The 25628-nt window shown below is 45.6% G+C and overlaps 1 protein-coding gene across 2 annotated transcripts in view; it reads left to right on the top strand.

Moving 5' to 3' along the window:
* Window positions 1-25628, top strand: part of LOC140393894 (signal peptide, CUB and EGF-like domain-containing protein 3) — a 520338-nt gene that overhangs the window by 223182 nt on the left and 271528 nt on the right. For both annotated transcript variants that reach the window (XM_072480490.1, XM_072480491.1), the window contains exon 4: window positions 23126-23260. In XM_072480490.1, the coding sequence (XP_072336591.1) occupies window positions 23126-23260 (135 nt within the window). The remainder of the gene's footprint in view (window positions 1-23125; window positions 23261-25628) is intronic.

Genomic DNA, 25628 nt, shown 5'->3' with positions numbered 1-25628 from the left:
TGCAGGAGGCGAGAGAGGCCGATGTTTTGGCCTTTGCGTCCCTAGTAGCCCGGCGCAGGATATTGCTAATGTGGAAAGAAGCCAAGCCCCCGGGGGTGGAGACCTGGATAAATGACATGGCAGGGTTTATAAAGCTAGAGCGGATTAAGTTCGTTCTAAGGAGGTCGGCTCAAGGGTTCACCAGGTGGTGGCAACCGTTCGTCGAATACCTCGCAGAAAGATAGATGGAATGGAAAAAAGAAGGCAGCAGCAGCAGCCCAGGATGGGGGGGGGGGGGGGGGTGGGAGGAGGGGGGGGGGGGGAGGAGGAGGAACCAGAAGGACTCTCAGGGTTGTTAATATATACTGTATAATATGTATAGGTCGTTGCTACAGATAATTATATATTGGACTGTTAAATTATATTTTTGGAGAGTGTTACTTGTGATAAGGCAGTTGCCAATTAGGGTTAGTTTTCATTTTTGTTATTTATTATTTATTCATTTTCTGTTTATAAAATAGGTCATTGTTATTTGTGTTGTTATAATATTGTGTAAAGGATGCACAATGTACTGTGTTGGTTGACCAAAAATTTTCAATAAAATATTTTATTAAAAAAAAAGAAAATAGTTTGATTCACCTCGTGTACCTTGCTGCTGATTAATATCTGGGTCAGTACCTGTGATTTTTCAGTCCATCAATGATGATAAACCATTATTTGGCTGACAGAAAATTAAGCGACTAGATTCGTGATTAACATTTACCCTGTCTCATGGTTAAGCTAGTCTGTGTAAATGCAGCACACACACAAATGCAGTTATAACGCAATGTATTTGACCAATGAATTTGACCGTTGTACCCCTGAGGGTCAAATCTGGAAAATGATTTTCTTCCCTGCACTAAGTCCTCCCATTACCTTGAGGAGAATTAGATTATTCATGCATTTTGAAGGAACATTTCTGCTATAGATGTATCCATGTCTCAACGTGCATTTGTGCAAACATGTTTCATCTCCATAATGTTTAAAAATTCAACCAGATTATAAGCAAAAATCATGTTTGCATTGAGAGATAGGGCTCATGGTCATCAATCTCTTCAGTTTGAACCTGGACCTTCTGGCAAGGTGGATACAGAACTGGCTAGGTCATAGAAGGCAGAGAGTAGCAATGGAAGGATGCTTTTCTAATTGGAGGGCTGTGACCAGTGGTGTTCCACAGGGATCAGTGCTGGGACCTTTGCTCTTTGTAGTATATATAAATGATTTGGAGGAAAATGTAACTGGTCTGATTAGTAAGTTTGCAGACGACACAAAGGTTGGTGGAATTGCGGATAGCGATGAGGACTGTCAGAGGATACAGCAGGATTTAGATTGTTTGGAGACTTGGGCGGAGAGATGGCAGATGGAGTTTAATCCGGACAAATGTGAGGTAATGCATTTTGGAAGGTCTAATGCAGGTAGGGAATATACAGTGAATGGTAGAACCCTCAAGAGTATTGAAAGTCAAAGAGATCTAGGAGTACAGGTACACAGGTCATTGAAAGGGGCAACACAGGTGGAGAAGGTAGTCAAGAAGGCATACGGCATGCTTGCCTTCATTGGCCAGGGCATTGAGTATAAGAATTGGCAAGTCATGTTGCAGCTGTATAGAATCTTAGTTAGGCCACACTTGGAGTATAGTGTTCAATTCTGGTCGCCACACTACCAGAAGGATGTGGAGGCTTTAGAGAGGGTGCAGAAGAGATTTACCAGAATGTTGCCTGGTATGGAGGGCATTAGCTATGAGGAGCGGTTGAATAAACTCGGTTTGTTCTCACTGGAACGAAGGAGGTTGAGGGGAGACCTGATAGAGGTCTACAAAATTATGAGGGGCATAGACAGAGTGGATAGTCAGATGCTTTTCCCCAGGGTAGAGGGGTCAATTACTAGGGGGCATAGGTTTAAGGTGAGAGGGGCAAGGTTTAGAGTAGATGTACGAGGCAAGTTTTTTACGCAGAGGGTAGTGGGTGCTTGGAACTCGCTACCGGAGGAGGTGGTGGAAGCAGGGACGATAGTGACATTTAAGGGGCATTTTGACAAATACATGAATAGGATGGGAATAGAGGGATACGGACCCAGGAAGTGTAGAAGATTGTAGTTTAGTCGGGCAGCATGGTCGGCACGGGCTTGGAGGACCGAAGGGCCTGTTCCTGTGCTGTACATTTCTTTGTTCTTTGTTCTGGAAATTTTATAGTCAGAGCCACAGAAATACTACCAAGTCGAACAGCTCTTTAGCAGGTCAATTCCAATCTCTCTACACCTCTGTCTCCCACCAGGGTGGTCTAAGAGATCTCTGCTTCTTCTGTAAACAGAGGCCTAACCAGCCTCGATCCACCGCTACCCATCTCTGCCTGGCTGAACCTTGTTCTCACATTGAATGAATTCTCGTTTGATTCCACTCACTTCCTCCAAATAAAAGATGTTGCTATGGGAACGCATATGGATTCTAACTATGTCAGCCTTTTTGTGGGATATGTGGACATTCCATGTTCTAGTCCCACTCAAGCCCCCTCCCTGGTATGTTGATGACTGCATCAGTGGTGTTGCATGCTTTCACCACGAACTGGAAAATTTCATCAACTTCACTTCCAATTTCCACCCTCCTCACCTTCACATAGTTCATCTGACTTTTCCATTCCCTTCCCCAACTGCTCTGTCTCAATTTCTGGAGAGGGATTATTGCCCGATAACCACGATGGATCCATTGATTCCCACAGTTAACTTGACTTCCCATAAGAAGTCTATCTCATTCTCCCAGTTTCTCACTCTCAGTTGTAATTGTCATGAAGATGGCACCTACCATTCCAGCACTTTCGATATGTTTTCCTTTTTCCTTAACTGAGGATTTCCTCTCCCATTTCCTCACTACGAGTGGGATTTTCAGCACAGCCTGCGGCGTGTTTCGCAGCGGTGGAGGTGGCCCGACATTGGCCGGAAGGCGAGATCTTCTGATTCTGCTGCTGTCAATGGGGTTTCAAGTTCTATGCATCCTTTGCTGCTGGGAAACCCGCAGCAGAGGTTCGCCCTCAATGGCTCCGGAAGGCCACTTCAGATTTGAAGTGCCCTCCCCTCCGGGATCTGGGAATTCTGGCTCTTCCGTCCCCCAGGACATACCAATCATGCTCTCCAGGACTCCCGGGACGTGGAAACGGTCCCAGGACTGAGTTTCAGACATAACATTGTAGTACCTCTTCTGGACACTGCAGCGCTGAGCCGGGAGGAGTTGGAGAGCCACCTGTCATTTAGATTGGCTAACAGCTCTCCCAAGACAGGACTTCCTATCAAACCAACAGATGCTCAGTTGAGCTTTAAATGGCAGTGGACTTCTGAAAGTCAGTGGGAGCATGTAATCCTACCTTATGTCATTAATGTAGATTATAAATAGCTGAGGTCCTAGATCCTTGCGACACTCTACTAGTTACAACCTGACACCTTGAAAATGCCCCAATTATCCCTCCGGACTCTGCATACTGTCTATGAACCACTCCTTGATCCATGCTGATATATATCCCCAACTCCATGAGCCCTGATTTTGTGTATCAAATGCCTTTTGAAAACCCAAGTATACTATATCCACAAAAACACCTAACGTATTTGCCAAACACAATTTCCATTTTGTGAAACCCAGGTTGACTCTGTTTTTCTAAGTGCAATATTAAGACTTCCTTAACAATTGAATCCAACATTTTCCTGACTACTGACGTCAGGCCAACAGGCTGGTAGCTCCCTGTTTTCTCTCTCTTCTTGAATAGTACTCTTAAATTTGCTAACTTCATAATCCAGTAGGACAATTCTAGAATCTGGGGAATTTCGGAAGACCAGCTTGGAGAAGTAGAGCAGTGGAGAAGTACTGCTGCTGTTGTATATATGTAATTCTAAATAAAGTTGTTTCTTTTGACTCTACAAACCCATGCTGGATTCTTCATTGCCCTCACAAAAACAATACACAAATTAATGTATCATAATCTTTACTAAACAAAAGACTGGTTTGTATAAAGAAAGCATCTTGAAATGCCGGCCCTGTAGTCACTTGTATAAGTGAGAGTCTGCTTTGCATGGCTAATCCAAGAGAGACAGCATTGGAAATAATTATTTGAGGAGAACGTGTGAATTCATAAGTGATAACTTGCCATTCACTGAATTGTAAGGGTCCTTCCTATTGATTCTCTTATTTTCCCTTTCTTTATTTTTGTTATTTTTAATCCATGGAAGTTTCATGGATATGTATGTTTATAAGTCAAGCTTCAGAGAGAAGGAGGAATTCAGAAAGTTGCAACATAGTATATGGTGTTGGTTTTTTGAACAGGTGAACTTTGACTTCTCGGCACCTGAGAGGTGGGGTGGAACTCAGTACAATTGATTGGCTGGGGGTCCAATGAATTAGTCAAAAGGCTGTATTCTGCCCAGTAACAGGTGGTGATTGAGTCCTGCTCGAGTGGAATGATTTCTAGAGACCCAAGGAGCTCAGTTTGAATCCTGGACATTCAGGGGAAGGACTTGCTCTTCTTATTCTCTCAACTATCTGAAACAAAAACTCTTTCCCCTTTTACTTATTATTTTCACCTCTCTCCTCCACTCTGTGTTTTTCTGTCGACTGTGTGTGTGTGTGTGTGTGTATGTGTGTGTGTGTATAGATGGTGGGGGCAAGTAGAATTAGTTGATAGTTAACTAATTGTATTTGCTGCATATTTCATTAAAGTTCTTGTTGTAAATAAAAAAGTATTTGTGTTTAATTTTACAAATCTGGTAACTGTAATCAGTGGGAAGCCTTGGGTATTTTTCTAAGAAATATTGGTTACTTTAATTATGTTGTGACTCTGGGTCAAGTGGGGCTGGAATTGACCGTGCACTAGCCCAGAGTGTCTTAACAAAATGCATTTGGTTCATATGAAGTTATCAACAACCTGGGAGATATTCCAAGGATATTTAACTGCCTTAAATGATTGTAACCCTAAATATCTGATCATGAAGTTACATTTGCTTGTAATTTTGGATTTCCCATCTTTCTAAGGAAATGAGTGCAATGGTAATTATACAGAGAAATGTAACTGGAATATTTCTGGCTTTGGGCCTCGACTTTCCAAGGAGAACCCCAGAAATTTTTTTATTGTAGGAATAATAGTCAACTCAACATTATAGAAACATTAAAAATAGGAGCAGGAGGAGGCCATTTGGCCCTTCAAGCCTGCTCCGCCATTCCTATGACCATGACTGATAATCCAACTCAATAGCCTGATCATGCCTTCCCTCCCACATCCTTTGATCCTCTTCGTCCCAAGTGCTGTCTAACTACAGTGCTGGATTCTCCACTGTCAGGATTCTCCATTGCGCCGGCAGCGCACCCATGCCTGGGGTTTTCCTGACAGTGTGGGGCTGCCCACAATGGGAAACCCCACTGGCCGGCTGGTGACACAGCGTATCCCGCCATTGGCGGGGGCACGCCGCACCAGAAAACTGATGCGACGGGCTGGAGAATCCTGCCCACAAAGTTTTGGCCTCAACTGCTTCCTGTGTTAGCGAATGCCACAGGGTGACTACTCTCAGGGTGAAGAAAGTTGTCCCCATCTCAGTCCTAAAGGGTCTAACCCATATCCTCAGACTGTGACCCCTGGTTCTGGACACTCACACCATCGGGAACATCCTTCTTGCATCTACCCTGTCTAGTCATGTTAGACTTTTATTGGTTTCTATGAGATCCCCCTCATTCTTCTGAACTCCATGTGAAAACAATCGTAACTGACTCAATCTCTCCTCATACTTCAGTCCTGCCATCCCAGGAATCAGTCTAGCAAACCGTCTCTGCACTCCCTCTATAGGTTGAGAGTTTGAATAAACTCGGTTTGTTCTCACTGGAACGACGGAGGTTGAGGGGCGACCTGATAGAGGTCTACAAAATTATGAGGGGCAGACTTTTTCCCAGGATAGAGGGGTCAATTACTAGGGGGCATAGGTTTATGGTGCGAGGTGCAAGGTTTAGAGGAGATGTACGAGGCATGTTTTTTACACAAGAGGGTAGTGGGTGCCTGGAACTCGCTGCTGGAGGAGGTGGTGGAATCAGGGACGATAGTGACATTTAAGGGGCATCTTTACAAATACATGAATAGAATGGAAATAGAGGGATACGGACCCCGGAAGTGAAGAAGATTTTAGTTTAGATGAGCAGCATGGTCAGCGCAGGCTTGGAGGGCCGAAGAGCCTGTTCCTGTGCTGTACTTTTCTTTGTTCTTTGTTCTATAGCAAGAACTTCCTTCCTCAGATAAGGGGACTAAAACTGCTCACAATATTCCAGGTTTGGCCTCACCAAAGCCCTGTATAATTGCAGCAAGAGATCCCTGATCCTGTACTCGAATCCTCTCGCTATGTGGCCCAACATACCAGTGGCCTTTATTGCCGTCTGCTGCACCTGCATGCTTACCTTCAGTGACTGGTGTACAAGGACACCCAGGTCTCGTTTCATATTTCCCACTCCTAATTTATGGCCATTCAGATAATAATCTGCCTTCCCGGTTTTGCGACCAAAGTGGATAACCCTCCCACTCAGCTTTGTGTCATCTGCAAATTTGGAGATTTTACATAAGGTTTCCTCATTTAAATCATTAATATATAAAGTGAAAAGCTCAGGTCCCAGCACCAACCCCTAAGATACCCCACTAGTCACTGCCTACTCTTTGGATGCGATCCAATGGCCACACTTTGCCTGAAAAGCAGCTCACCGTGGCACAGCATGGCCGATGAAAGCCAGGAGACCCCGCTCCCAGGATCTACCCGGCCCTGCGAGATCCAACGCAATCTTGCGAGACGTTGCAATGTCAATTGTAAGCCTCCTTCTAATGTGCAGATTCCTGAGGTACTTTAGGCTTTGGGATTTAACCCCTTTGTCTCAGAGACCTTGGGTGAGCGCCGTTCAACACTGGTGCCCACAAATGTGGACCAGACGGTACGGCATTTGTGGGGGTCTCCCAGGAGATCGGAGGCCTCCAGCCGCATGCCCTTTGCACAGGGTGGCATCCGGGCACTGTTGATGCCACCTGGTATCCTGGCAGTGCCAGTCTGGCAGCCTGGAAGTGCTACCCGGTGAGCGGAGCTCCCCACTCTAAAAAAATGGGACTATGAGCGGCCTTGCCGCACTTCCCCTGTTCAGGCATCTTATTCAACGTGTGTCAAGTTGAATAGCCATGTGTTTCTTGGCACTTGCAAGCGCTGGGAACCATGTGGCTAAATGCACTCGCTCAGGGACTTTGTTCCGTTTTGGGAGAATTGTACCCTTTGTTTCCTGTCTGCCAACTTTATGCCAACAAAATGCGCTTTAATTTTACAGGCTAACGTCTTACTTGGGACTTTGTGGAAAGCCTTCTGATAGTCCAAATTAACCACATCCACTGGCCCCCTTCATCAATTCTACTAGTTACATCCGCAAAAAATTCCAGTAGATTTGTCAAACATGATTTCCTTTTCATAAAACCATGTTGACTCTGTCCGATCCTGCTACTGTTTTCCAAGTGCGCTGCTATAAAATCTTTGATAATGTATTCTAACATTTTCGCTACTACTGATGTCAGGCTTACTGTTCTACAATTCCCTGTTTTCTTTCTACCTGCCTTTTGAAATAGGTGAGATAAAGTCACCAAAGTTCCAGGTGACCATAGGCTGCTTTCCCCTTTGAGGGGGAGAGCTGACCGGTGGTGGTTTAAACTGAGGATCACCACACCTCAGGTAAGGGGCAAAGTTGAGAAGGCAAGGTCTTCATGAATAACCTCAGCCGGTACGGAAATTGAACCCGCGCTGCTGGCCTGGTTCTGCATCACGAACCAGCTGTCTAGCCCACTGAGCTAAACTGGCGCCCAAATAGTGGGATTACATTAGCTACCTTCCAATCGGTAGGAACTGTTCCAGAGTCTATAGAATCTTGGAAGGTGACCACCAATGCAGCCACTATTTCTAGGTGTATTTCTAGGATAACTTGTTATCTGTGTCTTTGAACTCCTGTTAGGAATAGTTAACATAAGCATGAGTTGGCTGAACTTTGAATATCAAATTGGAGGACATGCATATTTGTGAACAGGTCTCAGGCAAGAACTGAGAGGAATATATTTTGTATATCCTATTTCACGGGCACTTAGGCCAATTTTAGTGTCCCAACTGTTGTCCCAAGTGAAACCATCAAACTCATTGGACACCGAACATTAAATCTGGGATCTTTCTCCTCTCTCTGTCTTAATCTATTCAGTCACATGGCCATTGGTGGAGCCAACCCAGACTTCCTTCAGCAGGAGATTTTCATCAATACTCAGATTTGTTCCCAGCACATCCGACATTCCAGCTCAGCGTCTGCTATGTCGGTTACCATGGAAGGTTTGTGTCACAAAGACCCACAGTACATGATGCTGGATAGGTTGAAATGTAAAATGTGTGGGATAAAGAACAGCGTGAATCAAGAATCATGGGATAGATAACACCAAGTTTTCTTTGGAGCTTTTAAATTGCAGGCGGAATAAAAAGTGAGGTACATGAACAATGTGAGCAGGAATAGGTCATTTGGCCCTTCAATCCTGCTCCACCACACAAAAAGATCATAGGCAGGTTTTGGAAATGAGCGACATGTGACGCTGTAGGAGGAGATGCCATGATAAAATAGATTCATTTCAACTTGGGAGGGACAAGGGAATAAATTCAGAGGGTAAAAGGACCATGGCCGGGATTCTCCCCTACCCGGCGGGGCGGGGGAATCCGGCGTAATGGAGTGGCGGGAACCACTCCGGCGTCGCGCCGCCCCAAAGGTACGGAATTCGCCACACCCTTAGGGGCCAAGCCCTCACCTCTGGCGGGAAAGGCCTTTGGCACCACGCCAGCCTGCGCTGAAAGGACTTCGCCGGGCGACGCATGTGCGGGATCGTCAGCGGCTGCTCACGGCATCCCCGCACATGCGCAGGGCAGGGGGTCTCTTCCGCCTCCGCCATAGTGAAGACCATGGCGAAGGCGGAAGAAAAAGAGTGCCCCCACGGCACAGCCCGTCCGCGGATCGGTGGGCCCTGATCGCAGGCCAGGCCACAGTGGGGGCACCCCCCGGGGCCAGATCACCCCGCCCCCCTCCCCCCAGGACCCGGAGCCTGCCCGCGCCGCCTTGTCCCGCCGTTCAAAAGGAGGTCTAATCCACACCGGCTGGCGAGGGTTGACAGCGGCGGGACTTCGGCCCACTGCGGGCCGGAGAATCGCCGGGGATGGGCCTGCCGACCGGCGCGGCACGATTCCCGCCCCCGCCGAATCTCTGGTGGCGGAGAATTCGGGACACGGCGGGGGCGGGACTCACGCAGCCGCCGGCGATTCTCTGACCCGGTGGGGGGTCGGAGAATCGCACCCCATAATTGTATTGATAAAATAAGGAGTGAGGAAAGGTTGCAAGACAGATTGCTTTGTGTATGTTGCCTAATATGGTGAATTTTTATTTAAAAAATATTTGCCCCTGAAGTTGCTGATGAATTAAATAATAAAGCTCACTGGTTCATTATACATCAGTTCCTTCGGAGGGAGGGGGGGGGGGGGGTCATGGCGGTGCAGTGGTTAGCAATGCTGCCTCACGGCACTGAGAACCCGCGTTCGGTCCTGGCCCTGGGTCACTGTCCATGTGGAGTTTGCACCTTCGCCCCGTGTTTGCATGGATCTCACCCCCACAACTCGAAGGTGTGCAGGGTAGGTCGATTGGCCACGCTAAATTGTCCCTTAATTGGAAATAAAAGAATTGGGTACTTTAAAATAAAAAAAATACTCCAGCTCCCTCAAACTGCGTGATCAACTGTTCAATCTCATTCCATTTCACCATTACATTTTTATTACAGAAATGATCATGAGAAAAGAAGAGTCGAAACAAGATAAGAGATCAAATAGAGTTTTATGATCTCCCTGCTGCTTTTGCTAATTATTCCTATTCCCTCGATGACAAATCTTTATCAGAAATAAAATGCTTTTGAACGGTAAGTTGCGTGTATAGCAGGAATTGGCAACCTTAACAACAAGAAACACTTCAAAAACCTGGTCAAAAACGCAAAATCTTGCAAGCAGCAACTCATGCGCTAATACTATTGAAAAACAGGACAGAAAACCATTTCAACATTTTAAAAATGTTTCTACAAAAAATGCTAATTGAATGATACTTTCTCACAAGTGTAGGTTTTTCAGAAAACAACAAAGCAAATGGCCACCAAAATAGGTTTGATCGATGAATTTGGGAAATGCGTGACTCCTTGAAGAGCTGCATGTGGTTTCAGGTCCCCAGGTCGCAGACGCCTGGTGCACGTAATTTAATATTAACAACAGTGTTCTTGCCTGCTAGCTGGAGAACTGGCTGGAGCCCAGTGTCATCTCCATCGCAGATCCAGCAGTATTAAGCTCCTAATTGCTCAGTAGCAGACTTTCCCTGGGATTTAGGACCCAACGGTGGGCATTCCCCCCCCCCCCCAACATACCATCCCCCCCCCCCCACACACCACACACACATACCCCACTCCCCACCCCACACACATACAATTAAAGAGCTGCCTGCCAATCAGAAACCAGCAGCTCACCATTGCCTGTCAGCATCACTGGGAGCGATGTCAGCTGCTGGTAATGCACCCACCAGGAGACACACAGTCCACATGGGAGTTGTGGGAATGGGGGAGGGTGGGTTACTGGCTGGTGCAGGGGGGAGCTCTGTAGAAAGAGTGGGCAGGGGGTGGGGACGCTTACAACGGATGTCCCTCACCTTGGCTTCCCAGATGCTTTGATCTGACACGGAGTGACTTTGGATAGGGCCCCCCCCCCCCCCCCCCCCCACTCTCACCCAAGCAAACATAACAGGGTTTACTTTTTGGACTTCCTGTATGGTGACCCTCTCGCCTGTCACAGTGGGATGAGGCCCTTTAAGGGGGCATCACATGACGAGAAGAAAGAACAAAGAAAAGTACAGCACAGGACAGGCCCTGCAAGCCTGTGCCAATCATGATGCCTGTGGTAATACCAGGTATTGCAGTACATGAGAGGTGGATGACCATTGGCTAGACCTAGGAGTCTACCATTGGCTAACGTACATAGCTCCGCCCTGAGAGGCGGGGTATAAGAACCAATGCCATCCCAGCAGCCTTCACTTTCAGTATCGAAGCTGCTGGGTACAGTTCTAGCTGATTAAAGCCGATTAGTTATGACTCACCTTGTCTCGAGAGTAATTGATTGTGCATCAATGCCCTAACCCAAAAAAATCTTTCTGATTTTCCTGTGTCCATATCCCTCTATTTCGTCCTACTTAAGGATCTGAATTAGTGTGCAGGTAGAAAGGCTGTCCAGGAGCCTTCCTGCCCTGGAAATGATCAGGCAGAGGCAGGGAAACAACGGCTTCCACAGCCTGCACCCTCTCACCCAATTAAATGCTTCTGCTACTTTCAAACCCTACCACCAGGGTGCACTAAATACCACCAACAATCTGTGGTTACTGTGCCATTTAATACCCATTTAAGTATGAACATGGCTTCTGAATAATATATATATTAACTGAAAATTATTTTCTGCTTGGACCAGGAAGGGGCTCATGGCTTGTATTTTTGTTAAATTTCTGCCCTTTGACCTATCAGCTCATGAAGAAAATAGTCTTGGAATTTCTGATGTATCACAGGAGGCCATTTCCTTCCACCGTTTGGCATACATTTATTTGTCAGAATTACATGTAGTTTCACATTATTGAATAAACTGAATGACTCCTTGTTTGGTATGGGCGGTGTAAAGGGTGCTAGGGACAATGGGCGGAGTTATCTGGTCATTGGGATTCTCTGTTCCCACTGGCAGCGCATCCCGCCCGCGTGTTTCCGGGCAGTGTGGGGTGGCTTCAATGGGTAATCCCACGAACAAGCGGCGGGAGCAGAGAATCCCGTCCGGCAGCAAAACAGTATCATAGTATTTTCCTTACTATAAGCTGCACAGCAATCAGTAAATTCCCATAAGGTGGGGGTGTGTTTCAGTTCACTCAGGGAGTTTGAGTTGCTGTGGCGATGTGCACTATTACAAACACAGTCATGATAGGCGCTCAAACGTCTCTTCTATTACATAGCTGACCAGGAATCCCTCCCACTCTTACTGTCTGCTATTGGCAGGTGTTGGAAAGGTACTCAACCTGTTAGACTGCGTTATGGCCACACCTTCCTAGGCCATCAAGTCCTGGAGTTGGACTCGAACCCAGAGCCTTGGGCTCAGAGGCAGGGACACTACCCACTGTGCCACAAGAGCTCCATAGAACCCAGAGGTGTGTGGAGAATCCAGAAGAAGCTCTTCATTATTCATGTAAAATTACCATTTGCAATCCACAGCTTATATGCATATGGTCCCAGTGGGATGTGGGCCATTGTATTCCATTTAGCTTCGGTATCTCCATTTTTTAAAACAATCTTCGATCCACTTATTAGATAGACATTCATTCAGTATCTTTGTTGTCTATCTAAAGCGTGGCTCATGGTGCATGGGGTCTCTTTCTGTACCTTGCCATGTTGAAGCCACTGTGCAACGTTTCCTCAATAGCAACGTTTTCTCAACAGAAAATCCAAACCTGCTGGCACATGTCAGGAAAACAAGAAATGGACCATTAAAACCTCTATTGGCTCTTCACATTCACTGAATCCACAGGTTTGTGTTGAAATCAGTTGAAAAAGTAACCAGCTCGTGCTTTGTCAGCCTATTCATTCTAAATGAGTTGTATTTCTTCAAGAACAAATGTAAAAACTCGAGCTTAAACTAAGCATTCTCCAGAAGAGGGAGGGTGTCTCCGGGTGACCTTGGTGCTGTTACTCTGAAACAGCCACCAATGGACCCTCCTTTTGCAATGTAATTGTTGAATGGCTGACACCTAATCTGGTTGCAGACTGCAATTTATGCTAAAGTCACAAGATAAATGCAGTTTAGGAAGGCTATTCTGCTATCACTGATTACTCATTCATTCAGGAAGAAAAAAATACCAGTTCCTTTATCAGAATATCCAACTCGGGTTGCCAACGGTGATTGAATATACCCTTGGAGAACTCATCACATGACTTGCCCCCATGCTCCAACCATTATTTGTTTCGCCTTGGGTTTGGGATCTTTGAGGGGTACCTTTAGGGTTTGCCCATGACCCAAAGAATGTTGCCTTAGACTGTTACTTGTAAAAATAATTTCTTGTTTGTTTACAGATCTATATACATCTCAGTACCCTACACAAGGTGGTACTTTCGCTTCCCTCCAGAGTGCAGTCTCTTAGTCATGTGACATTATATCACAGTTACATCAGCAGTTACATCAGTATCGGGTGCTCCTGATGTTAACCCTTTACTCTACATTCATCGGCCAACACATCCAACCTTGTGACATACAGCCTCCCCCATGTCAATTCGAAAGCAGAAAGACTCAGTACCCAATTGGATGATGCTTGATTGTCATCCAAACAACCTTTTCACATCCCCACCTCCACATTTCAATATTTTCATATCTGGTCATATCTGGAGAATTGTTCAAAGGAAATGACAAAAAAAAAAAATCTGTTTTAACATCCCAATGATCTTTCTCCAGGGTCACACACAGCTGTGTCCTGGAGACTAATCTTCAATTCCTGGAGACTCCAGGTCAGTCCCGGAGTGTTGGCAAGCCGACATCCGACTAACTTTACCTGCACCACTAACGAAAGGGGAGGTTTGTAATAGGGTAGAAAGCAAGGGAGATTTAAATTGCCAAAAGGGATCATGGTGCAAGGCAAAAAGGGAATAATCAAGGGGACATGTAAAGAAACAAAACAATAGGTCTGGAGGAGCTGTTAGCGACAAAAGCAGATTGATTTCCAGCAACTGCTGTCTTTAAAAGGGCAGAGGTTATGATCTGAACCTGTTGAACTCAACGTTGAATCCGGAAAGCTGCAAAGTGCCTAATAGAAAGTTGAGGTGTTGTTCCTCGGGCTTTTGTTGAGCTCATTAGAACAGTGTAGGCTGACCGGTGAGTGGACCAGAGAATTAATTATGTCTGTCAGGAGTATTACAGCTTCCCTTATCTCTCTGATGTCAAGGTCGCTCGTTACCAACTTGATCTGAGGGCTACTTTTTGGGAGGGCTTCCTTTATGCATTTTTTCTTGAAACAACTGTGCGTTGTACCTGCAGACTTAGGATCGGATCTATACGCTGCCAGGCCACAGTGCAGACAGAACTTTTCACATCAGCGAGATAGCTTTGCCAAACACCAGGCTCAATATCCCCAAGGTGAGGATTACCAAACAAGGTTAGAAAAAGTCCAACCCTTCAGTTCTCCACGTCAGTGATGGATGAGAAAACAGTCTCTTTTTAAAGAAAAAACAACGCTGGAGGGCACACTTAAAAACTTTATTTGAACCACTCGGTCTTGGAAAGAGAAAAGGCAGTTGTGCTCGAGGGCAGATAGCGCAAGATTAATCAAAGTGACAAGATCAAGAGGTAAGAGAATTGAATGGCAACCACATCAAAAGTGGCATTTCATCTCACAAAAGGTCTGTAGGCAGGCCAACACTGGGGGAACCTACACTTTAAAATGTCATTAAGGACAGAAAGATCTTTGTCTAAAATCGCCTGCAATCAGTAGCCGCAGAATGGAACCTGTACTGACTATTCTGTGTGGAGGGACTATATCTTCTCCACATGACCGCGCCAATGTCTGTAGTTCTCGGTCTCTTATCTTTGCTGCTGATTTTGCTAAATGAACGATGTCACTGTAATACTGAAACTGTGCAGTAATTTTAAGTTTTTTTGAGCTGATTTGAGAAAGCGAACTGACTCAACTTGCAAATACTCTGTGATCAAAATTGTGGGCTGTAGTTTTTTATAAAGTTGGTGAATTATCCACTTCTGGTCATGATCTAGTGTGGAGGGGTTGGGTGGAGGGCGGACACCTACACATACAGCAGAAGGCAAGGAGTTTTTTTTATTGGATGGCTGTTATTCGGAGAAGCCTTGCAATGGGTCCAATTGGCAAGGGGAATGGGGGTCATACAGAACGGTTTTAGGGGAAAATATAAACATGGCCCTCAAAAGGAATTTTTGAAAATAGCTTCACCTGTAAGTTAAGTATCCTGGTAATATTTACACATGTTAGAAGGTGAAAAGGACACATAGGACGCAAAGATTCCTTCAGTTTGCAAGAAAATACCTGACTCTTGTCAGTGCTGAAAGTAAAATGCTAAAAAAATATCAACTTCGATTGAAACACATGTTTATTGTCTGACTCCAAAATTCTTCTTCCTCCAGCTTCCAAAGAAATAATGCCTGGTGTGTTATGTTATGTCCATCACTTAAATGGGCAGGTTAAATATTTGAGACACATTTGGGAGGTCATGTTTCCTCATTATTTATCAAATTCTGGAAAGCAATATCATTGTTCATGTTCAGATTTGAGTTAGGTCAAAACATGGGGCTGAACGTTTAGGCCCAATGGGGGATTTCCTAACCAATTCCCACCGGTCACATTTTGACCGGTGCAGGAAATGTGGCGGGTTGCGACCCGTCGCACACTCAAAATGTTACGGCGAATTGAGTCTTTTGGGTGCCTGCGTTCATTTTAAATTTCCCTGAGACACCCAGTGGTAGACTGAATGGCAGGAAGTAGAGAGTAGTAAAAGGTTGCTTTTCAGATTGGAGAATGGTATCCTACTGACCAACTTCATTTTGTAACATTTATTAATTCCTTGAATATGTGTGTCGAGGGCACAATTTCAAAATTTGCAGATGATGCACAACTTTGGAAGTGTAGCGAACAGTGAGGAAGATGGCGATTGACAAATAAACTTCAACCACAGGGTCTCATTGTTTACAGCAACATTTGGATTCTATAATTACTGCTATTAATGTATTAAACGCGCCGACTGTTTTGCTCCTGTCCTGTACTTAGCCATTTTAAAGAGTGCTGATTTCAAGCCAAGTCAGATCTTCAAACAGTTTCAATCAGCTTTGTGCAGCTTAATTGTTGCCTCCGCAGTGAGATTCTGGATGTAACGCTGACAATTAGAAGATACAGTTGTTAAGTGAGATTTCCTGTTTGTATATTATTGGCAAATATAACAGGAAAACTGTGAACACAACAATACATAGCAGGCAAACTGTGTTCGCATCGCTATGCTCTTTATAAAATGTGAGGAGTTTACTAGTAAAGCCTCTAGCACGCTTTGAGTAATGTCATATTTTATCTGTTGGTGATGTTAGGGCGCGATCCAATGGCCACGCTGATCTCGCGAGACATTGCGATGTAAATCCCGCCCATGTGGGCAGGACCACTTTTTGGCAAATTTGCATATTAGAACGAGACAGCTAGTCTCACTCTAATTTTTAAAAAAATATTTTTATTCAAGGTTTTTTACATTTCCTCACTATAGAAATCTTCGCCGCCCAATAATAATTTAAATTCGGCACTGCCCGAGCCCCGCTTGCACTCTCTCCAGGAACATCCACCTCACCAATGGGGTCTTCCCGCCCACTCAAACCCCAAAATTATCCCATTGACCTTCCTGAAAAAGGACTTGAAAACAAAGATAGGGATGTTTTGGAACACGGTCAAGAACCTGGACAGCATCGTCATTTTCGCCATCTGCACGCACCCAGCACCCAGTGACAGCGGCAACACATCCCATCTCTTAAAATCCACCTTCATTCCCTCCGCCAGTCGTGCCAAGTTCAATTTGTGTAGCTAGGCCCAGCTCTGCGCCACCTGAATTCTTAGATACTGAAACCTCGCCCTCACTACCCGGAACAGCAACTACCCCAACCTATTCTCCTGCCCTCTAGCATTAATCGTGAACACCTCACTCTTCCCCATGTTCAATTTGTACCCCGAAAACTGGCCAAATAACCTCAGGATCTCCATGATCCTTTCAATGCTGCCCAACGGGTCCAAAATGTATAACAACAAATCGTCCACATATAGCGAAGCTCTAAACTCGGCACCCTCCTCCCCGCTCAATCCCTTTCCAGCCCCTCGATGCCCGAAGTGCCATTGCCAATGACCTCAAATACCCCATTCACCCCCTCTGGGTCCATAACCACCTTACCCCTTTCGGCCCTCACCCTACCAATCTCCCTCATTGCTGCCTGCTTCCTCAGCGGATCGGGTTAGTCTCACTCTGATGTGGAGATCCAAGGTACCTGAGACTTTGGGATTCATCCATCTCGCCTCGGAGACCTTGGGTGAGCGCCATTCAGTACCGGTCTCCACAAATGGGGACCAGATGAAACAGAACTTGTGGGGGTCTCCCAGGGGATCGGAGGCCCCCAGCTGCATGTACTCTGGGCAAGGTGGTACCCTGGCACTGCTGGTGCCACCTCGGATGTGCCATCAGGGACCCAGTGGCACTTCCAAGGTGCCCAGGTGGCACTCAGTTGGCATGAGCACTGCCAGGGTGTCATGCTGGCATTTTCTGCACATGATCATGCCAAGGGTACCCTGCGTTGGTGTTGGGGGGGCATGGGGGAGGGGAGCATCCTCCCATAGTGTGTTCGGGCTGGGGGGGTCGGGGGTCATTTCTAGGGCACGGGATCGGGACGCCATTTAAAAATGGCATCCCAATCTCTTGCGGCAATGTGGAATTCCGTCGAGCGGAGCTCCTCAATGTTCAAAACGGGGCTATGTGCGGCCTTCGCCGCGCATTCCCTGCTGAGAGCCCTTATATAATACGAGTCGCGTTGTATAGCCATGTGTTTCTTGACGCTGCAAGCACATGGAAACATGCGGCTAAACGTGCTCGCTATGGGACTTTATTCCCAATTAGTTGATTCATGGCCATACATAGCTGACTCGAAACTTATGCAAGAAAATGGCCCTGATTAAGGAGTTTCAGTCCAAACTTTATCCTGTCTTTCTGCTCCAGATAATTTGTATTTCTACACCATTTACTGTTTGTATTTCAGATTCCCATTGTTGACTTTTTTCTTTATTTTTTTACCTCGGGTGTGGTAGTTTCTTGTTAAAAATGCCGTAACTGATCAGATACCAATTATACAAGACCAGGAACTATAAATCACGGAACTTTTAACAATATTTGATTATGCCTTTCGATTCCATTTAAGAGTACCAATGCGGTGCTGAAAGGGGAACAGTTAATGGAGTGAATAGACGGAGCTTTTGGCAAAAATATAAAATCCACGCATTGTAGCTGATGGCTGGCGTGAGATTTTATTCCTAGTAAAGGAGCAAACTGTTCCTAATGTAGAAATCAGAGCTGTGACATTCAAGGCAAGAAACTGGGTTTGGTGGTGCCCATTGAGGACGCGGCAACGTCTGTTAAAGCTCCAAAATTGGACCCACGGTGGACGCACAAACCTGAGCAGAGATTTGCACCCGACGCCATATTGATGAGGGCCTTACTGAACTGTAAACGCAAGGGGGAAGTATGCAGAGTAGGGAGAGCATGACACCGATCAGCAGGCAGCTCTGATTTAAAGCCAGCGCTGCTATTTTGGAGCCTAACTCATGATCTAATGTCCTTCTTCAGCTTTGCACAAGTGAACATGCGTTATGGAGCAGGAAACACCCCTCCACCAACGTCAGTACTCAGATTTATTGTTGGGTCTGTTCCTCCGACTGTTGCTACAATCCCACAAGTACTTGGTGTCTTTGATAATAGTTTGAACGGTCGATAAGGCTTCTACACCAGCATTCACGCAATGAAAGTCATGCTACCATACTCAATGTGACAAAACAGGCGGCATGGTGGCACAGTGGTTAGCACTGCTGCCTCATACCGCCACGGACTTGGGTTCGATTCTGACCACGGGTGGCTGTCTGTGTGGAGTCTGCGCATTCTCCCAGTGTCTGCGTGGGTTTCCTCCGGGTGCTCCGGTTTCCTCCCATTGTCCAAACATGTGCATGTTAGGTGGATTGGCCACGCTAAATTGCACCTTAGTGTCCAAAGATGTGCAGGTTAGTTGGGGTTAATGTGATATGGTGGGGGAGTGGGTCTGGTCAGGGTGCTTTTCCAGAATGGCCTCATTTTGCACAGTTAGGGATTCTATAGATTCTATGACAGATCACCGGTGCACTGAAATATTGGCCTGGTCCTTCTACGAAGCAGCAATCACTGCCAAACTGCTGCCCTCACCGTACATTTCTGTGCCACAAAGTAACCCTGCATTTCTGGCGGGATGAGTGTGTGACTTGAGTCAATGGATAGGGTGGGTGAGGTGGCAGGTGGCTCAGAAGCTAGTTGGGTGGTGGGTCAACTCTGAGCAAGAGGGGTAGTCGTGGGGGCGGGGGAAGACAGACATTAAGGAAGTTGTTGGGGGGTATGTGCGAGTGATTAGGGGGTAAAATCTTTATTTACCCCATAGTTAGACGAGGATATTTCTGTCTAAAATTTCCTGGGTGATTATCCAGGTGCGTAAATCAGAATTGTCCCCAGTCACCGACTCTAACTCGGAGTCGGAGACATTCACGGAGGGTCCCAAAGAACAGAGGAATTGGTTGTTGTAAAGTGAAACTCCACGTGTTAATTCCCTTGGAGCTCAGTGTGTTGGGACCTGCAAGCTCCCAATGGGCATCTTGGGTCGTTCATCAGGTCTCCGATGGTGGGAGACGGGGAGAGGGGCGAGCAGGTGAGGAGGTGGGTTGGTGGGACAGTGAGCAGAAGGGGCGATGAGCGGGAGTGGTGGCGTGCAGTCAGGTGGTTAACTTTCTATTCATAGATGATCTCAGAAATTAGGGAGCCAGCAGCCCAGGTATCGACCTCCATTTCAATAGGTTGCCCATTCAACTTTGGCACTACCCAAAAATGGTGTGACTCATCCTGGACTGATAGCACGTTCAAGCTTTAATTCTTCACTGGAATGAATTTAGTTTTGGTTTCACTGACGTTGTTATTTTTCCACAGTATGAATTCTTTTAGTTGAATTTGGTTTGTTTCTTCCTTTGAATGAGTTCTGTGTCTTCCTTTGAGTGTTCTTCTCTGAAGAACTTATTTTATTTCAGCAAGCTCTTGTTGTGTGGCCAGTTGTGCCACAATTTTTACATTGGCTGTCCTTGCTCCAGCAATCAGCCTGTGAATGGCCTGTTTTTGCACAGCGATGATACCGGTTCCTATGTAGACTTCTAACCAAAGAACAATACAGCACAGGAACAGGCCCTTCGGCCCTCAAAGCCTGTACCGGTCATGATACCAACTCTTGTGCTTGTTCCAAGCTGAGAAACCACCTTCGCCGCAAGTTCCATTGAAGCAGCAATATTTAATGCAGTCTTCAGACTTGGATTAAATTTCATTAATAACCCTCTTTGAATAGCTTCATTTTTCAAACCACACACTAAGTGATTACCGATTGTGTAGTCTAACAATTTTCCAAATTCACAAAACTCTGTAAGTCGCTTGAGGGTTGCAACGAATTGTTCAATATTTTCACCTCCTAACTGATTCCTTCGATGAAAATGAAGCCTCTCCGCAATAATCAAGGGCTTTGATGAATCATGATCTTCTAATATTTTCACAAGTTCTTGATATGTCTTATATCTGGCTGAAGTAAGCTTCTTAGCAAATTGGAAGCTTTGCTTCCGATTGTAATTAAGAATACTGGGACCTTCCGATATTTTGTTGGCTTGGATATAACAATGGAATCACTCTGAATATGACTTCCAGTTCTCTGAAGCCGCATCAAAAGAGTCCATCGCACCAAAATTTCCCGCCATTTTTCACGGTATTGGAATGCTCTCCCCATTGGCCTAATTCAGTAGTCTGGTTCATTCAGGAAGGATTATCAATTTGTAACAGCTTTAACTTTCATCAACTTTAACTTGCAACAACTTTACCTTATGTCCACTTTACCTTTCAACAACTTTAACTTTGCTCAAACTGATGATAATCTTTTGTTCTTTGCCCTGCTCTACCTCTGTGTCTTACTGTACTGTACGTTGCGAGCCCTGCAGCCTGACTCCTTAGATTGATGGTTTAAAATTGGTATGGGCCCTTCCTTTGAATTCTTGCCCCAAAACCTGACCGGTTCTGATGCCAGCGACTTGTGACCTTCTGTTAGTCAATTGATCGATTGATCTGTTGAAGTTGCTCCACTCCAATGATTTTTTTTGAAAAATAAAATTTTTATTCTTTCTTCTGATCCTGCTCTGGTCTCCAAATTCCTTTCTTTGTAAACTGTTGTATCTTTAGACAAACAGTACAAACTAAATAGGATTGCAGAAGCACATGGGTTTGATGCAAGAGGTTTATTCAATAGGTCTTCACTGAACAAGCTTTGCCACTAGACTCCTTAAAATTAGCTAAGTAGCCAAAGTAGCCGCATGTCAGGTGGCTCAGATCTTAAAGAGACATTGCACACAACTACGATAATCCATCATCTCCTGCAAAGTGCTACCCCAGTGTCTTGTACGGTGCTACGTCGATGTCCAGCACAGTGCTACTTCGACGTCCTGCATTGTGCCCCCCCCCAGTGTCCGGCAAGGTGCTACTTCGATGTCCTGCACGGTGCTACGTCAATGTCCTGCACGGTGTTACGTCGATGTCCTGCACAGTGCTCCCCCAGTGTCCGGCACGGTGCTCCTCCAGTGTCTGACACGGTGCTCCCTCAATGCCTCCAGACGGCTGGTGTAAGGCTGCTAACTTTCAGTGAATGAATCTTCAGATGGCCCTGCAGATTACTTCAAGAAATCCCAGTTTTGGGCTGCACCACCTCAGCATTGACCGTCTGCACTGGCTGAGAGGCAGTGGCATGGAGCTGACATAATGGTGGCAGTGTGAGGACAAACACTGTCAGCCTCAGCGAGGACAACAGGTTCCATGGAGTGACTGTCACTGCCATGTGGCAATACTTTGGAAACCCTAATAACCCATTGGAGGAAGGATTGCCGGACTGTCAGTGGTAGTGTGGCTGAGCAGACTAAGAAGCTGAATTTAGGCTTCAGTCTCTATGGTGAGCTCAAATGCCAAAACGCCAGACAATTTATAATTTGGGGAGATTCTGGAACAATGTCACTGGACCAGTACTGCAGAGGCCCAGGTTAATGCTCTGGGGATATGGGTTCAAATGCCACCATGGCAACTGGTGGAATTTAAATTGGGTGAATAAAATCTAGGTAACTGAGCTGCTGTGATACCCTGCATATCTCTTTGCATATCGCTGTATAATCTACAGCTATGCTGTCCGCAGTCTGACCTTCCCTTGCAGCACCCAGAGATTTGGGTGGCTGCTACTTGCACTGCAACTAAAGCTGACACATTGACCATCAGACACTGAATCATGGTAAGGTTCCATGAGCGTGCGATTGGAGTAGACCACCAGTTCCACCCTGGAATTCCCACAAGGAATGTTGGTGAAGTAATCAGTCTCCCTCAATTTTATGGATTTATTTTTAATCTAGCTTTAGGTTTCTCTGTTCCCAGAGTGAGATCTCTGCCATTATTTCTACCAGTGCATGTTGAGTTGACCACTTGAAGGTGTATACCAGTTGCTGGGGATGAATTACCCTCCAGTTTCTGTCACTTGTCGCCCCTGTTCTGTTGGTAACATACCTGACCTCTCGTCACTGCTTTTCCTGATGGAAAGGCTGAGATTTCGAGCATTCCGTTTGGGGAAACAGTAGCTACAAATTGGACTTCCATCATGTTTAAAGCCTTTTGTTGCAGAACAAACCAATGTCACATTGTTATTTCTTCTCATGGTAGCTATAGTAGCTAATAAAGGTCGAGGGAGGTAGACACAGTGCATGTCCCTCCAACTTTGCAAATGTCTGATCTTCAATATGTCACGTGGTACAGGTTTACTCTCCTATTTTTTTTGAGGGACCATTTCTCTACCTTCCATTCCCACTTCCAAGATGTGTTGTTCAAGGGTTGGAAGTAGAAGGTTTGTGGTGAGACCAGGCTAATCTCCAGTGTGGTTAGGTGGATTGGCTATGCTAAATTGCCCCTTAGTGTCCAAAGGTTGGGTGGGGTTATGGGGATAGAGCGGGGTATGGGCCTAGGTAGGGTTCTCTTTCAGAGGGTCGGTGTAGGCTCGATGGGCCAAATGGTCTCCTTCTGCACTGTAGGGATTCAATGATTCTATGATTATACAATGGAATAAGCAGATCATGTTTGTTTTTTTGTTTAAATGGTGATTCTGTATTCTTTTTCACCAGACGTGGATGAATGTGGAGATAGTAATGGTGGATGCCAGCAGATCTGCGTCAATATGATGGGAAGCTACGAATGCCGATGTAGGGAAGGATTCTTCCTCAGCGACAACCAGCACACATGCATCCTGAGGCCTGAAGGTCAGACCACATTTTAGTACAAGTATCATCGGATTATTGATAAATTGTAGTGGTTTCTCTTAATTTGACGGTGCCATTATCTCCTCTTTTATCATCGTTCCCTCTTCACAGAACTGATCTCTTGTAAAGAAACTGCCAGTCTAACTGCGGGAATGACTCTGGCATCAGCATTGGGTCAATTGGCCAAAGTGTTGTCCAGTTACCTCAGGACGTAATTTGATTGTGAACTTCCTCTGACTTTGCAAGTGACTTTGACAGTGATGTCAGTCATATTTCTGTTTGTGAGGGTTGTTCCTTTCCAACTTGCTCTGTTGGAGGAAGCATACACCACACATCAGTTTATGTTTGTGTTGGATTTTCCTCCTAATTATTCATTTGAGCTGTTCACATCTTTGCAAGTAAGAGTTAATTAGGCTGATAGGATGTGAAATGCCTCCTATACTGGCTTTAATGTTGATGGTTTATAGGTGAGAACATCTTGATCAGTCTTCTACAATTTTGATATTTTAAATGTGATTAGCTCATTATTTGCTGAGCGTGTCACATGAAAGCTCTTCAAACAATATGATTAGGACAATTTGTCCTCACCAAACTTACGTAATATGAGGAGGCATATGTGGAGCATAAACATAAGCAAATTAAAGCAGATGTTGAAAATCTGAAATATAAATAGAGCATTCTGGAAATATTTCTTCAATTTGGTTGTACCTGTAGAGAAAAAAAAAGAGTTAACGGGCTGAATTTTCCTGAACCTATAGAGATAACTTTGGAGGCAGGAGTGCAACGAAATTTGACAGATACCCGTCAGGTCAGCTCCCTGTTGTATTCCCACTTCCCTGCATCTCTCTTGGAGGCGGACGAGCAAGTTTGATGGCAAACTGTCCGGCAGCAGTGGAAAGCCAGTTAAAGCTGATAATGAGCCACTTGTCACAGTTTTCCCCGCTGCAGGAAGATTTTCTCTGGGACATACAGACCTCACTCACTCTGTGCGAGGAACCCAAGAATGGATGCGAGGCAGTTTTGCAGCAGGAGGTCCAAGCTGTGACCTGGAGAGCTTAAATTTATTTCCAAGTAGTCATTCACAAAAGGAGATCTATGCTCAGGCAGCAGTCACTTCATACAGACTGAAGTCTTCACTAATGCTTGCCTGATTGCACCAGCAGCTGCTTCGTTCTCACTGAAAGTGCCTCCATGTTGCTGCTGTTGCTCCTGCTGATGACTGGGTATCGCCAACACTGCAAGCTCTGCTGGAATGCAGCCACCATCCCTAATTGGGTGGGGTCCCCAGAGGCAGATTCTTAATTGGCTGCCTCCAGGAAAATCACCTCCAACATCCCACCCTGGCCACCTCCAGGTGGTTCCTGACCCGGAATTCATCCCGACGTCAGGAACAACGGCAAAATTCTGGTCAGTGACCTTGCATCTGAACTGGAGAAAGTTGGAGATGCCCCTTGCTCCTTCATGGGGCCAGCATAAACATGATGGGCCGAATGGTCTCCTTCTGAACTGTAACCATTCTATGGTTCTGTGTGACGGGTTTAAAAGAAATGCAGAAGGAGGGAATGAAAAGAGCAAAAGGGGAGGTCTGTGATGGGGGGAAGGCAGGAAAGCTTAAATGACAATAGAGATTATGGTCCGAGGCAAATAGGGATGATAACGGGAGGAGTAAAGAAACAAAATATATGACTAAAGGATCTGCATGTGTGGAAAATGCAGGATCACTCCCAACAGCTCAAATCCAAAAATACGGCAACAAAAGAATAGAAGCTGAGGTTACAATCTGAAATTTTAGAACTCCATGTTGGGTCCAAAAGACTGTAAAGTGCCTAATCATGAGATGACGCATTGTTTCTCGAGTTTACACTGAGCTTCATTGGAACACCAGAGGCAGAGAGGTCATGCAAGCACAGGAAGCGCTACACCTGCCTTTTTACCTCGTCCTTTCTCACTGCCCAAGACTCCAAAGAGTCCTTCCAGGTAAAACCAATTTACTTGAACTTCTTTCAATTTAGCATACTGTATTCACTGCTCACAATGCAGCCTCCTTTGGAAATCAAACTCAGTTTGGGTGATTTTCTTTGCTAAATGTCTCTGTTAAGTCCACAGGCATGACATTGAGGTTCCGGTCAGCTGTCAGTCTAATTCTCCATCTTTCTCCCACACTGACCTCTCTGTCCTCGCCTTTCTACACAGTTCCAGCGAAACTCAACCCAAGCTCGAGGTACCCAAACCCAAGTACTTCATCTTTCAACTGAACACTTTACAACATTCTGGGCAGAGCATTGAGTTTAACAATTTCAGATTGTAACTTCTACTCCCATTTTTGTTGTGTTTATGTTTTTAGCTGGCAGCTGTTGGTAATGCTTCT

This window comes from Scyliorhinus torazame, chromosome 17, assembly GCF_047496885.1.
Source record: "Scyliorhinus torazame isolate Kashiwa2021f chromosome 17, sScyTor2.1, whole genome shotgun sequence".
Taxonomy (NCBI): domain Eukaryota; kingdom Metazoa; phylum Chordata; class Chondrichthyes; order Carcharhiniformes; family Scyliorhinidae; genus Scyliorhinus; species Scyliorhinus torazame.
Note: the sequence above shows the minus strand (reverse complement) of the source record. Positions and strands in the feature narration are given on the sequence as shown.